A 15,933-nucleotide genomic window follows, 5' to 3' on the forward strand; every position below is an offset into this window, starting at 1 on the left:
TTGGATCTTACCATTAAGTGTATAAGTCCTGCTAAGATTTGCTTTCCCAAAATGCAGCATCTCGCATTTATCTGAATTAAACTCCACCTGCCACTTCTCAGCCCATTGGCCCATCTGGTCAAGATCCTGTTGTAATCTGAGGTAACCCACACCTCCAATTTTGGTGTTATCTGCAAACTTGCGTTACTGTATCTCTTATGCTCGCATCAAAATCATCTGATCCTTGTGGCACTCCACTGGTCACAGGCCTCCAGTCTGAAAAACAACACTCCACCACCACTCTCTGTCTTCTACTTTTGAGCCAGTTCTGTATCCAAATGGCTAGTTCTCCCTGTATTCTGTGAGATCTAACCTTGCTAATCAGTCTCCCATAGGGAACCTTGTCGAACACCTTACTGAAGTCCTTATAGATCACAGCTACCACTCTGCTCTCATCAATCCTCTTGGTTATCTCCTCAAAAAACTCAATCAATTTTGTGAGACATGATTTCCCACGCACAAAGCCATGTTGACTATCCCTAATCAGTCCTTGCCTTTCCAAATACATGTACATCCTGTCCCTCAGGATTCCCTCCAACAACTTTCCCACTATTGATGTCAGGCTCACCGGTCTATAGTACCCTGGCTTGTCTTTACCACCCTTCTTAAACAGTGGCACCACGTTTGCCAACCTCCAGTCTTCCGGCACTATCGATGGTACAAATATCTCAGCAAGAGGCCCAGCAATCACTTCTCTAGCTTCTCACAGAGTTCTCGGGTACACCTGATCAGATCCTGGGGATTTATCCACCTTTACCCATTTCAAGACATCCAGCACTTCCTCCTCTGCAGTATGGACGTTTTGCAAGATGTTGCCATATATTTCCCTACAGTCTATATCTTCCATATCCTTTTCCACAGTAAATACTGATGCAAAATACTCATTTAGTATCTCCCCCATTTTCTGTGGCTCCACACAAAGGCCGACTTGCTGATCTTTGAGGGGCCCTATTCTCTCTCTAGTTACCCTTTTTATCCTTTAGGTATTTGTAAAACCTCTTTGGATTCTCCTTAATTCTATTTGCCAAAGCTATCTCATATCCCTTTTTTGCCCTACTGATTTCCCTCTTAAGTATACTCCTACTTCCTTTATACTCTTCTAAGGATTCACTCGATTAAGGAATACATTGTGGTTAGGATACTGGAGAGAACTGTAGTTCAGGTTGAGGTTCTGGATGTAGGTTTGCTCGCTGAGCTGGAAGGTTCATTTCCAGACGTTTCATCACCCTACGAGGTGACCTCTTCAATGGGTCTCTATATAAATAGAAATAGAAAGCAGGAATTATCAACAGTGCTTCGCCCAGAGACCCACTGAAGATGTCACCAAATAGGGTGACGAAACGTCTGGAAATGAACCTTCCAGTTCAGCGAGCAAACCTACATCCAGAACTCCTCTTTGAAATAGTTCCATTTGAATTTTTTACATTCATCATTCAGGGCAGATACAGCCTCCGATTAATATCTCATTTGAGAGAAAGTATCTTGGATAGTTCTGCCTTGGAGCAGTCAACTTTATTTGTGACATAAATCTCTGAAATGGAAATGAACCCACAAATTTCTGCCTCAGAGATTGAGGTGTTACCAACTGAACCAGTGCCAACACATTGTCCTTAATGCTTCCTCATTCTGGCTTGGTGCTGGTTTTCTGTACATCCATTGGTGAAGTCATTTTGAAATTTACACCACCAATGGTACCAAAATGCAAGCAAAATGATCATAGAAGCCCAACAATGTGGGAGCAGGCCATTCAACCCATCAGATCCACACTGATCCTCTGCAAATCTGCCCACCCCATCCCTGTAACCCTGTATTTCCCATGACCTAGCCTGTACATCCACAGACACTATGGGCAATTGCCCATAGCCAACCACCTAACCTGCACATCTTTGGATTGTGGGACAAAACCAGAGCACCCGGAGGAAACCTGCACAGAAATGAGGAGAATGTGCAAACTCCATACAGACAGTCACCCGAGTCTGGAATCAGACACTGGTCCCTGGTGCTGTGAGGGAGAAGTGCTAACCACTGAACCACTGTGCTGCCCTAATAACTCGAAAGGTACGGTGAAATGTGTTTTACCGCCACAATCTGGTGCCATTTTTAGTTACAAAAAAAAACTTATGTAATGATGAAGTTCCTCTTCTGTACAAGAGGTCTTCAAATACAACTCCCTTTATTTTTCTGCTTTAATATATTTCTGGTTTGGTTTTTTTTTGTGTTTTAAGATGGTGCAGTAGAGTGACAGCACTATACAATGATTTTCATTGTGTTTTGTAACAAAATATACGTGCCAATGAATAAATCATATCAAATCAGTAATCCAATCTCAGGAATGTTTGTTTGACCCTATGACATCCTGACTCAGCAGCAGGCAGCTACAGACCAGGCCAAGGCTGACACAACGTGATGGAGGAGTATTTATTCAACTCCTTAAAACTTTACCTCACTGTTTTGCTGATCACCCCGACATTGACCTATTGGTCTGCTCCCACACTGTCCCAGTGATCCACCCCTTCACCGTCTGGTCACACCCCCCTCATTGTCCCTGCGATCCATCCCCTCATCTTCCCAGTGATCAACCCCCTCACCATCTGGTCACCACCTCACTTCACTGTCCGAGTGGGTCAACCCCATCGCTACCTGGTCACCCCCCTGCGTCATGTTTGGTCTCACCCCCTCGCTGTTTTCATCACCGATCATCTCATCACCCTCCTCTCTCTCTTGCCCATTCAACACTTTGCTGAGGGAGTGGGCCCCACAAGGAGGCAGTAGGGAGGCACCGAGGGCTCTTTCGGGGCACTCCTCTGAATCTGTGATTCATTTCAGAGGCTTCAAAGCAGCCAAATGAAATAAGGGTATAGTGCTATGACCACACATCCCTACCATCTCTGGCATTGAGTTTGAGTTCTGAGTGTGGCCACCCCTGCAGTTGTGGAAATAACCATAGCCTTAAAATTAATCGGTATCCCGGTAGACTACGTGCAGCTTTAAAATGTTTAGATAAAGTTAGTATTTTTGCTGCTGTGTGATGCCACTTGCTTAAGATAGTCTTGTCACCAACAGAATTCAAAACCCCGTTAGATCCATAATTCACCTTGTTTGTGTACTGCTCTGTCCCACTGAGGAGTGTACAATAAGGCTGGCTCTTCTCGAATATTAAAATAAAGCCTGTTTCACTTCCTCTTGCTGTAACGCTCCTACTATGAAATCCTAAGGTGTTCGAAAAAGCTGTGCTTTGATTAAAATGCAGACAGTAAACATGTTGGTCAGTGTCTGAAGCCAACATGGTACAGTTTATAATACAGAGATTCTCCGTCATCCAGCATTGCAGTTCCTGAACAAGCAAAGCCAGCCAAAGGAAGTTGATAACATTGCACAACATTAGAATGAAAGTAAAATGCTGCAGACACTGGAGATCTGAATTAAAAAGAGAAAGTGCTGGATAAACTCAGAAGCTCTGTTCACATCTGTGGAGGGAGAGAGAGAGAGAGAGAGAGAAGCAGAGTTAATGTTTTGAGTCCTTTGTTAGAATTGAGACTTATACAGATGTGGTGCACTTTCAAAATGCTGCAAAGTAATTAAACTGTCAAACATCATGGCAGAACGTTTTATCAAGCCAAATGAAATTGGAGTTTGACATCTTTTTAAAAACTTGTCACAATTTTTGAACCCTTTGTCGGCAGTCTGAGAGGTTGCTAACCATCACTGAATCAGCAGAAAGGTTTTGTGTGTGTTTGGTAACTGAGCCACCTCTTGATATCCTGGTGATGTACCAGACCAGAAATCTGATAGAAATTAATCCAGTGACGTTCAAAGGCAAAGCCAGTAGGTTAACATTCAACTGATTTATTTATCATTTTCTGCTGAGATCAAAATAGATTTAAATGATGACAATTATAACCAAGATGTCTGGTTGATAAAAAGATTATCAAACTATATGACAATTTTGCTTTCATCACTCATCCCCTTCACCACTGACTGGTACACAATGGCAGTAATGTGTACCCTTCCGAATCAGGGACAGAGATCTGAAGACCAGGGGCTGTTCTGTTCCCCCCCCCTCCAGTGCCAACCCAAGAACAATGCCTCCCTTCCCACCCTGACAATCCCAGCAAATTACTTCCCCTCACCCCAGCCCAAGCTCAGTGGCCTCTCCTTAATATAAATACTGCAGAGACCTGGAGCTCCAAGCCTCAGTATCCCTCTGACCCAGGCCCTGTACCATCTACAAGTTACACGGAGTAAAACACCCAAGTTTCTTGAAACAGCACCTTCCAAACACGCCATCTCTGTCTCACAGTCAACGACAGCAGACGCATGTCTACACCGTCATGTACAAGTTCCTCTCCAAATCATGCACTAACCCTAACTTTGAACAAGTTCACAGTGGCTGCTTACCTTAAACGAGTTTTATTTTGTATTTCAGCTCGCAAGATGCTGATCGGCCAATGTCACCGTTTTATTTAAGGTAAGTTCTCTGCTATTGTTTCTCCTGAGTTCCATTGAGTCAGCCAGACCAGTGGGAATAACGGATTTCCTTCCCTAAAAGGTATTCATGAATTAGATGGGCTTTTTCAGCAACTCACAGGAGTTACATGCCACCATTAGCCTGGCTTTTTGATTGCAGATTTTAGCAACTTCACATTTCATAATCTGCTATAGTGGGATTTGAACTCACAACCCAACACATTGGCCTGGAGTTTATGGATTACTAATGCAGCAACATCATGGGTTCACCACCACCACTCCATTATCCATGAATTCCCACCATGTTGTGATAGTTTGGAGCTCGAAGGCATCAGTGCTTTGAGGTGGAGTTTAGAAGCGGGAGGAGACCATATCGAAGCAGATACAATTCTTGGAGATATTGACAGTCAGTGCAGGGAAGTTCCATCACCTTATGGGAGAGTCTAGGACCAGAGGGCATAATCCCAGTAACGAGGGAGGAATTTAATCTCTCTGAGGGCAATAAATTTTTGGAATTCTTTACTGTGTTTGGCTATTGGGTCACTAAGTATATTCATGGCTGAGATAGAAGGATTTCTTAATCGGGGTCTGGGGATAAAGCAGGAAAGTGGAGTTGAGGATTATCAGATTAGCCATGATCTCTTGAGTGGTGGAAGAGACTCCATGGGCTGAATGGCCTACTTCTGATCATACATCTTGTGATAGTCAACCATTTCTTTGCACCTGCCTGAGTCTGACCAGTCCTGCTAGTAAACTAAACTGCTTTCATTTTCCCTCTTTTCATGGCTCTGAAAATATTTGCAAATTAACTAAAAATGTTGTGTGTAAACATGCCATGGAAATTATTTGGATGACAGTAAGTCAACAAAATAGGTTTGACCTAGTCCCAGGGTCACTTGTTGCCAGTCACAGTACTTTTCCACTCCCCACAAACACCTGTCTTATTGCTTGCTGGTCATGGTCATTGAGTATTTACCGTACTGTCTCTCCTTATTCATTGCAAACTGTTACATAAAACTGGATGCAGAAACAATCTCTCCATTCAGTTTTTTTTTAGAAATGCATTCATTGACTAAGGACGTCACTGACTAGGCCAGTATTTATTGGCTATCCTTAATTGCTCAGAGGGCAGTTATCAGTCAACCACATTGCTGTGGGTCTGGAGTCACATGTAGGCCAGACCAGGTAAGGAAGACAGATCCCTAAAGGACATTAGTGAACCAGATGAGTTTTTCCCCACCAATTGATAATGGTCATCCTTAGACTCTTAATTCCAGATTTGTATTGAATTTAAAATGCCACCATCTTCCCTGGTGGGATTTAAACCCAGATCCCCGTATCATTACCTGGGTCTCTGGATTAATAGTCCAGTGATAATACCATAGAGCCGTCGACTCCCCTATAAAGTGAGGTACTACGTTAATGTGAGAAGCTTCCTGAAGTCCAAAAGTAGAGTTAACCATTTCTGATGAGTAGAACTGAGGACAGCTCCAGTTTGCCAGTCTCTAACCTGGCATCTTCCTATAGCACAGCCAATCACCTGCAAAGACATTGATCCCAAGTATTGATTGTGAGGGGGAGTTTGAGGAATGTCAGATCACATCATCCCACAGGCTTGAGGCCCTGCCATTATGGTGCTTTCCACCGTGAGGTGAAGGCAGAACCAGTTGAGGTGAGCAGGAATAGGTCCTGTGGCAATGTTGCAGAACAAAGACCGGTGAGATTGAGCCAGTATGGGAGAGCCAGCCTTCGCTTGACAGGCTTAGAATACTGGGCATCATATATTTCAGTGGGATCCAAATTGGTGGAAGGCCATTTGTTGTCAGGCTTGGGCAGCAGTTGATGTACCACAAATTTCAGCCTTTTCCCACTCACCAGCATCTGGCCCCAATACCTCCCCTAGGTGGTCTAGATCAACTCGTGCTTCAACCTCTAGTTGAAAATCTCTTTATACCTTGATGAACTTTACCATTGGTGAGTGGGTCTTCAAATGTCAAGCTCTGGAACTTACCTCATCCCCCTCAACTCCTTTATAAAATATTCCTTTAAAACTATCTCTTCAGGTAAGCTTTTAGCTGTCCCTAACATCTACTTGTGCTCAGTCTCCATTTTGCAATGATTATGCCCTTGTGAAGAGTATCAAGATGTTTTGTTACGCTAGACGAATGCAGGCCGGTGCTGTTCTGGTGGAGTGGTATTGTTCCTTCCTCTGGTATAAGGAAGTCTGGCTTCAAGTCCCACCTGCTCCAGTGGTGTGTAATACCATCTCTGAACAATTTGATTACAAATATCTGTAAATCCAGGTTGTTATTTGGGACTAGTATCAGGTCCATTTAGGCCAGTGGTCCCTTTGAATCTGAAATTAAATTTCTTTGAAGATTCTTGGCACAAATGCTGCTATTTCAGCTGGCAAGGTTGGTGTCCCCTTTATGTGCTCTGGCATTTTGGAAAGAGGAGGCATTATATTGCAGACACCATGTTTGCCTGAACATAGGTTCTCATTTTAACCACAGAGTGTGACAATGTGACTTGTTTTCACCTTGCCCAATTCACCCCTCAGGATCACTCAGTGGTTAGCAGTGCTGCCTCACAGCACCATGGACCTGGGGTTCAATTCCAGCCATGGGTGACTTTCCATGTGGAATTTGCATCTTCTTCCCATTTCTGTGTGGGTTTCCTGTCCAAAGATGTATGGGTTAGGTGGATTGTCCATGGTAAATTGCCCATCGTGTCAGACTATGAATGATGTACTCTAGATGGATTAGCCATGGGAAATACAGGGATATGGTGATGTGGGTCTGGGTGAGATGCTCTTCAGAGGGTCAGTATGGACTTGATGGGCCAAATGAGCTGTTACAACACTGTAGAGGTTCTGTGACATCACAGTGTTGCACAGCCTGTGAACAGCTTTTGGAAATGCAGTCAGTGGTAATTGTTAAGGGCACTCACAGCAAAGTCTATTCTTCTTGAACCACCGTTGATGAGCAGGCCTCCAGACAGCTAGGTCCTTATCCGATGTGCAATATGCCCCCTCGGTAGAAAGGTAAAGGTCAGTTGTAACGGTGATGCAGAAAGTCGTCTAAGCTTGATAGAGTCAAGTTCCTTGTTCACATAAAAACAAAGTAGACTATACAAGGTACAAGGCTGGGCTGGACTACTCCGCCCACACAGAAGCTATCAGGGCACTGGTGAGACCTCATCTGGAGTACTGTGTACACTACAGCTCACCATACCTGCAGAAAGGTGTTAATACATTGGAGCTGATCAGAGAACGTTTACTGGGCTATTGCCTGGAATGAGCAGATTACCTCATGATGAAAGGCTAGATCTGTATCCTCTGGAATTTAGAAGAATCAGGAGTTCGTTAATTGAAAGGTCTAAGGTCCTGAGGGGACTTTACTGTGTGGCTGTCAGACTTGCTGAGTTTTTCCAGCAATTTTTGTTTTTGTTTCTGATTAACAGCATCTGCAGTTCTTTCATTTTTTGTGCAGCAACATGCAGTTGAGAATAAAATCAAACCACGCATGATCTTATTGAATGGTGGATTAGGCTTGAAGGGTCAAGTGGTCTAATGTTGTTCCTTGTTCATATTCTAGGTTGTATTGAGCAGCCTTGCCAGTTAGGGTACCCATATCAGAAGTGGCAGCAAGGCATAGGGAATGATTTGCTCCATTCCAGTCACTTTCCAATTTCCCCCCCTCCCTAAACTTACTGAATCCTGTTTGGTTTCAGTGAAAATATACGTGATTCATTCTGAGACAATGTCGCACTGGAGTATCTGTGCAGAGATCGTGCTATTTAACAGTCACCAGAGATGCCAATTTGCAAAGAATCTTGCAGGCTGTTTTAAAATTGCCGCATTTTCCCAGACCTTATTAGTTTAACATTTAATGGAAAAAATTGTTACAGTCTGGTTACCTCCACCTTGCTTAGACTGTTGTTGAGCACAACCGGCACAGTCATTGTTTTGTCACATTCAGTCAGGTGTAACTCTCTCTCCTTTCACATTCACAAGTTGCAGCACTCCACCTGATGAAGACATTTGACCAAACACATTGTTACATTCAACCCTTGTGTCAGTGAAGATGAACGCTTATTGGCAATGAAGAAAATGTACCAAGCAATGACAAGGAAGTATTTTCTGGTTTCTGAATGATGGGAGGGCAGGATAGGCTGATCGGACAACCAATGGCAGCAAGAGTGGAGGATGAGGTAGCTGGAGATGGGAGGTCAGCTGTTGACCCTTCCCTGGAAAACATCGACCTAGAAGAGTGGCGCCTGGGAGTCCCAGTGTTCTGGATGTAAGTGTATTTTACATCCAGAACCTCAACCTGAGCTACAAACCTTCTCCAGGGTTGCTGGAGTTGGTGGGAATCAAGAGGGTGCAGAGAGCTCTGCGCTGACTGGGGTCAGACCTGGCGCAAAGGGAGATGGTTGTTGAAGGTCAGTCACCTTGGGCACAGGACGTCACTGCGGGAGGTAGGGGGGCCCAAAGTTGGTGTCATGGCCCTTTGGCTGCTTCATCAGTGGCTTTCCCTCCATTATGGGGACTGATGGGGGAGATGGGCTGTTGATTGCACCAGGTTCAGCATCATTCAGTGTCCAGGCTTGCGCTGGCAAGACGTGGATGCACTGTCTGGAAGGGCAATAGAGCCTGGGAACCTCATACCTTTTAGAAGCATATTAGGATGATCACTTGAAATGTCGTAACATTCAGGGCTTTGGGTCTACTGCTGGAAAGTGGGATTAGTGTAGGTAGGTCAACGCAGACTTGACGGGCCAAAGGGTCTTTTCTGTACAGTTTGACTTATGAATTTATAAAAGGGAAAAAAAAGAGCATTTGTGGAATGTTTTACACACCCACTGGACGTCTAAAAGCATTTTGCAGCCAACAAAATACCTTTTGAAAACAAGTCCATATTGTACAGTAGACAATGCAGCAATCAGTTTATGCACAGCAGGCTCCCGCAAAGAGAAGTAACAATGAGCCAGAACTGATCCAACACTGTTAGCAATTGTTGGTGTCCTCTTTCTGCACCAAATTAGAGTCAGCGAGTATTTGGCAACGCCAGGACTTTAACAGTTGCCTGCCATGTATCCTGGGAGAGTGAGTTATGATCCTGTCAATTACACTGGTACTCCAGCTCATCAGCACCCTCTGTTGTTGACGCTGCCAGGTACACAGGGTCAGTGGAAGAACATCTTAATTTGCACAGGGTCAGCAAGCACTAAATCTGTCTGCCCGAGTCCTTCCTCAGACCGTTTAGGAGCAAGGTCACTTGTCCAAATGTCTTTTAAATGTTATAATTGCATCAGCCTCCACCACGTTCTCTGGCAGCTCATTCCATACACTCACCACCCTCTGCATGGAAAAGTTGCCCCTCAGGTTCCTTTTAAATTTTTCCCCTCTCACCTGAAACCTATGCGCAGTTGTTTTGAATTCCCCTACCCTGGGGAAAATACTTTTCCAATTCCACTTATCCATGCCTCAACCTCCTGGGAGAAAGGTGCTAGCTTCTCTTTGGGCATGGACGAAGGGTCCTTTTCTGTGCTATATGACTCTATGCACATACACATTTGCACACACACACAATTCCATCATGGCTGAACTGCAGAGGAGTCGTCCCATTCCCACCAATTTCCATCTGTCTGTGAGGTTCTGTGAGAAGGACAGAGATCTTCTTCCTGCCCCCTTGCAAAGATTTATCCCCCCCCCCCTTGTCCATCAAATTCCAACCGACAACACAGAAATAAATTAACCTGCTATTCAGATCTGTGCTATTTATGAGATCTTGCTGTGTTCTATTTAACTGCCCTGTTCCCTACATCACAGCAGTGGCTATCCAATGTGCTTTGTTGATGATACAGACAATATATCAATGCACATTGTCCGACTACGTTGATCTGTTTCTGTGCTGGAAAATGCATTCCACCAAAAAGGTCAAGGTCAGGGCACAATTGGTCAGGGTGTTTGGCTGTCAATCGAGAGGTTGGTGGTTTGAAACCACCCCGGGAGGGAGTATTCACTGTTCTCACTCCAGCAGTTTTCTTTGGCGGCACGGTGGCTCAGCAGTTAGCACTGCAGCCTCACAGGGACCCGGGTTCGATCCCAGCCTCAGGTGACTGTCTGTGTGGAGTTTGCACATTCTCCTAGTGACTGTGTGGGTTTCCTCCGGGTGCTCCGGTTTCCTCCCACAGTCCAAAGATGTGCAGGTCAGGTGGATGTTAAGTTGCCCATAGTGTTAGGTGCATTAGTCAGAGGGAAATGAGTCTGGGTGGGTTACTCTTCGGAGGGTCGGTGTGGACTGGTTGGGCTGAAGGGCCTGTTTACACACTGTAGGGAATCTAATCTAATCTAAAAAAAACTCTATATGTACGTGTGGACTTCCACACTGGCCTCCTCAGTTCAGCTCACACCCTTTCAACATATCCTTCTATTCCTTATTCTGTTTCTCGTGCTTATCTAACTTCCTCTTTTATACTCCTAGTATATTCTCCTCAGCTACAGCCTGTGGTGGCAAGTTCCACAATCTAACCACTCTCTGGTTAAACGGTGTGTGTGTCAGTTAAACAAAACAGGAGCCGTTAAGAAATAATTAAACTGCTGCATTCACTGACTATCATGATTGTTTTTTTTTGGTGGTCGCATTTTGAAGGCAAAAGATTAAGTTGCATCACTTGGATTATCAGCCATACCACAGACCAGAAGAACTTTTAACGAGTGCTTTTTCCTTTTAAACCACTTGTTTCTGAAGAGCATGTGTTCAGTGACTGGTGTTAACTTGGTTAAATATTGACAGCGCCAAAGGCACTTGAGTGCCTTTTTAAAATTCAGTCCTTTCATGAATGCATGTTCGGTAATCGAGTCATTCTCAGTGCTGTCCTGGGGTTCATTCTGCTTAACTGCACACTTTTCCAATTTCCAAGACAAAATGCTGCTGCAGCTGAAGATTGTTCTGTGTTCCCCTTGATAACCTCCGTCTTCTCTAGCTAGACCCAGAAGGATAAATCAAACGGCTCCACACTTGCTCTGTTCTGTCACAACTCGAGCAGAGCTGCCCCCCAGAGCACAGTTTGTGCTGGTAATAGTTTTTTTTGTCCCCTTAACTTTCCTAGTGGCCCAGTTACTTTACAATGGCACCTGTCCCCTGAGGCAACAACAAAGAAAGGAATGGATTACCATAAGGCTTCATCTTCTGTCTTATCAATGACCTCCGTTCTGAGTGGTGGACAGTGCCAGTGAATTGGACAGATGGTTCATCCAATAGTCCATTGAACTTAGACCTCACTGCAGCTTATTTTATTTATAGGTAATGGGTAAATCATTTCCCCACCCATCCCCCCGTTTGTCTTGGAAAGTTCAGCCAGGGGCTACATGACCTTTCCCCTCTTGAATCATCACCGTGGTGTTAGCTCTGACACCCTCTTATGTTCACTGTTGATCACATTTTCCTGGTGTTTTAATGATCTAACCTGTGTATCTGTTTACCATTACAGTGCCCACATGCCTACAGTCAACAGGATATCAGCAGCCGGGAAGTAAGAGCACTTTTTCTTGTTTCTTTCAAAAGGAGAGGGTTTGTTTTCCAACTGGATATGCACTTGAATGAAGAAACAGTGGTGTTGATGAGAAAGGGCTGTTGGAAGCGAGAGGAAGTGAGTCTAACTGACTCCCTCTTTTGAAGAGCCAGTAAAGGTCTTCGATAGGCTGAATGGTCCTTTATTTCTATTTTTACGTGGGACGTAAGATCAGTGTTTTTCGGTCCTTCCTAATTGCCTCTTGAGCTGTTTAACGCTTTCCGCAATTTCAGACAGCCTTTAGGAGTCAATTACATTGCTACTCATCACATGTAGGTGATAAAGATGGCAGATTTCCATCCCCAAAGGGCATCAGTGAACCAGATGGGATTTTGAGAAAGTTGTTATGTGATTAACATTAGATGCAATTCAAGCCCATATCCCCAGAGCATTAACATGGGCCCTCTAGATTACTAATGCAGTGACATTACTGCCACCTGCACAACTTCTGTGATGATGGACAGCACCTGAGTTTTCTTTTTGACTGTGGGCGAGGTTGTACATCTGAGTTTGTCTGTCCTGCTGGGGCATGGAAACAGCAGGTACAATCAAAGGTTGAGAACCTCTTCCCCACCCCCCCCCCACCCCCCTCGCCCTCCCGTTCATGAAAAATGCACATTGGTTCAAAACCAGCTCATCCCCCACCCGAAATCCCTCTGCCTTCTTGCAGCTCAGTAAATGAGAAAACCGTTCTCAAGTGTAACCAAACAAACGTTTCACTGCTCCATGTTGAACTGGTTCGGTCATTAGTTGAGTATGTGAGCCACAGCAGTCCCAAGTTCAATCCCAGGGCTTTCCCAAGTTGGGCAATATAAGACCTTCAATATAGGAGCAGAATTAGGCCATTCGGTCCATTGAGTATGCTCCATCATTCAATTATGGCCGATATGTTTCTCAAACCCATTCTCCTGTCTTCTCCCCATAACCCTTGAACCCCTTATCAACCAGGAACCTATCTATCTCGGTCTTAAATACACTGAATGATTTGGCCTCCACAGCTCTCTGTGGTAATGACTTCCACAGTGTCCCCACCCTCTGGCTGAATGAATTCCTCCTCATCTCAGTTCTAAAGGGTCATCCCTTCACTCTGAGGTCTGTGGGTCCTAGTCTCTTCTCCTATTGGAAACATCTTCTCCACGTCCACTCTCTGTCCAGACCTTTCAGGATTCTGTACGTTTCAATCAGATCCCCTTCATTCTTTTAAACTCCATTGAGTGCAGACCCACAGTCCTCAACTGCTTCTTGTGTGACCAGCCCTTCATTCACAGGATCATCCTTGTGAGCCCCCTCTGGACCCCCTCCAAGGCCAGCACATCCTTCCTTAGATACAGAGCCCAAAACAGCTCACAGTACTCCAACTATCTGACTGGACCCTTATACAAACTCAGCAATACATCTCTGCTGTTGTCTTCTAGCCCTCCCGAAATGAATGCTGTATTATAGGTTCAGTCCAACCCCATACTGGCAATAAGCAGGATATTGTTGGCATTAGGAAAGGCAATATCAGAGAGGCACTTCATGCTGATCATAACAGCATTCATAATATCAGCTAATAATGTTTCATTGTCAAGCTCTGCACTTTCATGCAATGTTGCTCAGATAAACAGTGCAAGGCCATATTCCTGAACTAAGCTCCTGTATTGGTTTTGTAACTAGAGATGGTTATCATGCGCACTGTTGACATGGTTAAGTTTATCAGACACTCAGTCTTAACGGCTGAGAAGCTATCTCTCAACTGCCACGTCTGCACATTTTGTTAACTCTTCTGAGGCTGTGCTCACTAGGCTCAGTTACTCTGTCGGACTGGAAACTGGGAGAGAGCTGAGACACAACCACAGCCCATCTGCTGCCTGGAGGGACACAGAGTAACAGCTGTCCCATGCTGCCCCAGTGTTCAGTGCAGCACAGCCCTTCTACCATCCCCCACATTCCCCTCCCCAGCCAAGCAGGAAATACTCCCCACCCCTGACTCAATGAGAACATGACAGGAGGCAAGCTGGAGGTGAAAGGTCGCACAGCCTTTACTACTATTCCTGACTATCCCTCTTGTTGTTGATCCTCAAAGTGCCCATCATTGGATTGTGTGTTTGTCCCTTGGCTTTATCTGTAGCTGTTATTGTGGAGCTTTCCATCCTTAAAGTGAAGATAGATTTGGTCACTCGCTTTGCAGTCATTCATTATCAATAAATTCTTCAGAGGGAGGTGGGTGAGGGTGTGTGTGTGAACACACGTACATGTAGATGAGTGTGTACACTCATGCATATGTGGGTGCATGAACATGCGTGTGTAAGTTAGTACATGTCTGCTTATGTATGCATGATCAGTTGACTAGATGTTTGCATGTTTGTGTGTAAGTGCATACATATGATACATGTCACTGTGGGTAGATGCATATTTTGAACTAATTTCGGCTTTGATTGAGGTGCAGATTGTTCATTGAAAGTGTAATTTGGGAAGGAAGCTAAAAAGGATTGAGGTGGAATACATTGATGTCACTGATATCACTTCAAATGGCAAACTGCTGGTGTATCGGGTTGCTCAGGAAGTGCTGTGTTGTGTTTGCAGCCTTCTTGAAAGGACTATCCGATCCGCAGTAGAACAGCACCTCTTTGATGCTCATGGCAGTGGAAGTCAAAGTTCAGAGGAATCTGAAATGGGAACATCTTCATCCACAGCCAGACAGAGAAGGAGACATCTCAAAGAGCAGGATGAATACTGGCGAAACAAAGAAACGTAAGGCTGTTTTCTTTACTGTTACTAGAGTGCACCCTTTAAACTGGTATATTAGATAGAAAATTTTTCATGGTGTTTGAAATAAGAATAGGTCTTAACAGAATCTTGATGACAAATGTCAAATCACTGCCTTTTTGTACGTATAAAATTGCAAGGTGTGTGTGTAAAGTATAAACAGCCAGTTAATAAATTACTGGCTAAGACCTATGTGATGTTGGCTGTCCTTTGTTGGTTTAAAGCAAGGGTGGCTTTCCTCCTTGTTTTAATGATAGTTCTGCAGTCCATCCAGGTTAACCAGGTTAAATGAGTCTAGCCATTCCCTGTCCCATGTGTGTCCCCATACTAGTGTCAATCATGCCACCCCAAACCCCAGCTCACCTTCAACACTATGATGAAATCAGTATGCTTTGTCCATGCAGCCCACAGTCTGTGTGGTTTTCCTTTTGTTCCTGTTGCTTTTAGCATGAGTTCTGTAATCTCCCCAGGACTCTTCCCCTACTGTGGTTATCAGGGCAATGTCAAGGCTAACCCCACTGGCTCCCACCCATTGTTGACCTGAACTGTGCCCATGGAAAAGTGCCCCAGGAATCTCTCCCACTCTTGCCATCCACCTTCTGTGTATAGTTGGAGGATTTACAAGCCAGTGCTTGACCCCCTGTTTGGCCACATTCTGAGCACATCTTCCTTGACTGTCAAATCCCAAAGTATATCTTGAACCCAGAGCCTGTAGCTCAGAGGCAGAGACACTATCCACTGCTACAAGACCTCCTCATTTGCATCACCACTCAACTTATCCATCTTTGCTCTGCATTGCTGTATGTCCGTACCCAATAAAAATCTATTCCACCAGTCTTGATTATTAAAGTTGCTCCCTCTATCTATCACTGGCCATTATTGTAGCTTTTTAGGGTGAGTTATGATTTCTACTGCCCTCCCATGTAAGAGTATGTCCTGATTTTATTCCTGAAGACCCCAGCTCCAGCTCATTAATTGAGGGCTTCGCAAAATGCGATTGAGACCCCAAGTAGGGTCACGAACTGAACTTTTTGGATCGGAGGCTCTGAGGCAGCAATAGTCACTGCTCCTCAGCGCTGGTACAGATCTTCACCTTCTCTC

At 44.6% G+C, this 15,933-nt stretch overlaps 1 protein-coding gene across 3 annotated transcripts in view; it reads left to right on the plus strand.

Annotated features, from left to right (window-relative positions):
* The window catches only part of fam13a (family with sequence similarity 13 member A), a 223,677-nt gene that overhangs the window by 161,109 nt on the left and 46,635 nt on the right, over positions 1 to 15,933 (plus strand). For all 3 annotated transcript variants that reach the window (XM_043674376.2, XM_043674377.2, XM_043674375.2), the window contains 3 exons: positions 4,466 to 4,507; positions 12,004 to 12,045; positions 14,650 to 14,817. In XM_043674376.2, coding sequence (XP_043530311.2) covers positions 4,466 to 4,507; positions 12,004 to 12,045; positions 14,650 to 14,817 — 252 coding nt within the window. The remainder of the gene's footprint in view (positions 1 to 4,465; positions 4,508 to 12,003; positions 12,046 to 14,649; positions 14,818 to 15,933) is intronic.

The sequence above is a fragment of the Chiloscyllium plagiosum genome, unplaced genomic scaffold (genome assembly GCF_037043375.1).
Source record: "Chiloscyllium plagiosum isolate Xiang-an unplaced genomic scaffold, Cpla_swu_hap1 HiC_scaffold_36, whole genome shotgun sequence".
Lineage (NCBI taxonomy): Eukaryota > Metazoa > Chordata > Chondrichthyes > Orectolobiformes > Hemiscylliidae > Chiloscyllium > Chiloscyllium plagiosum.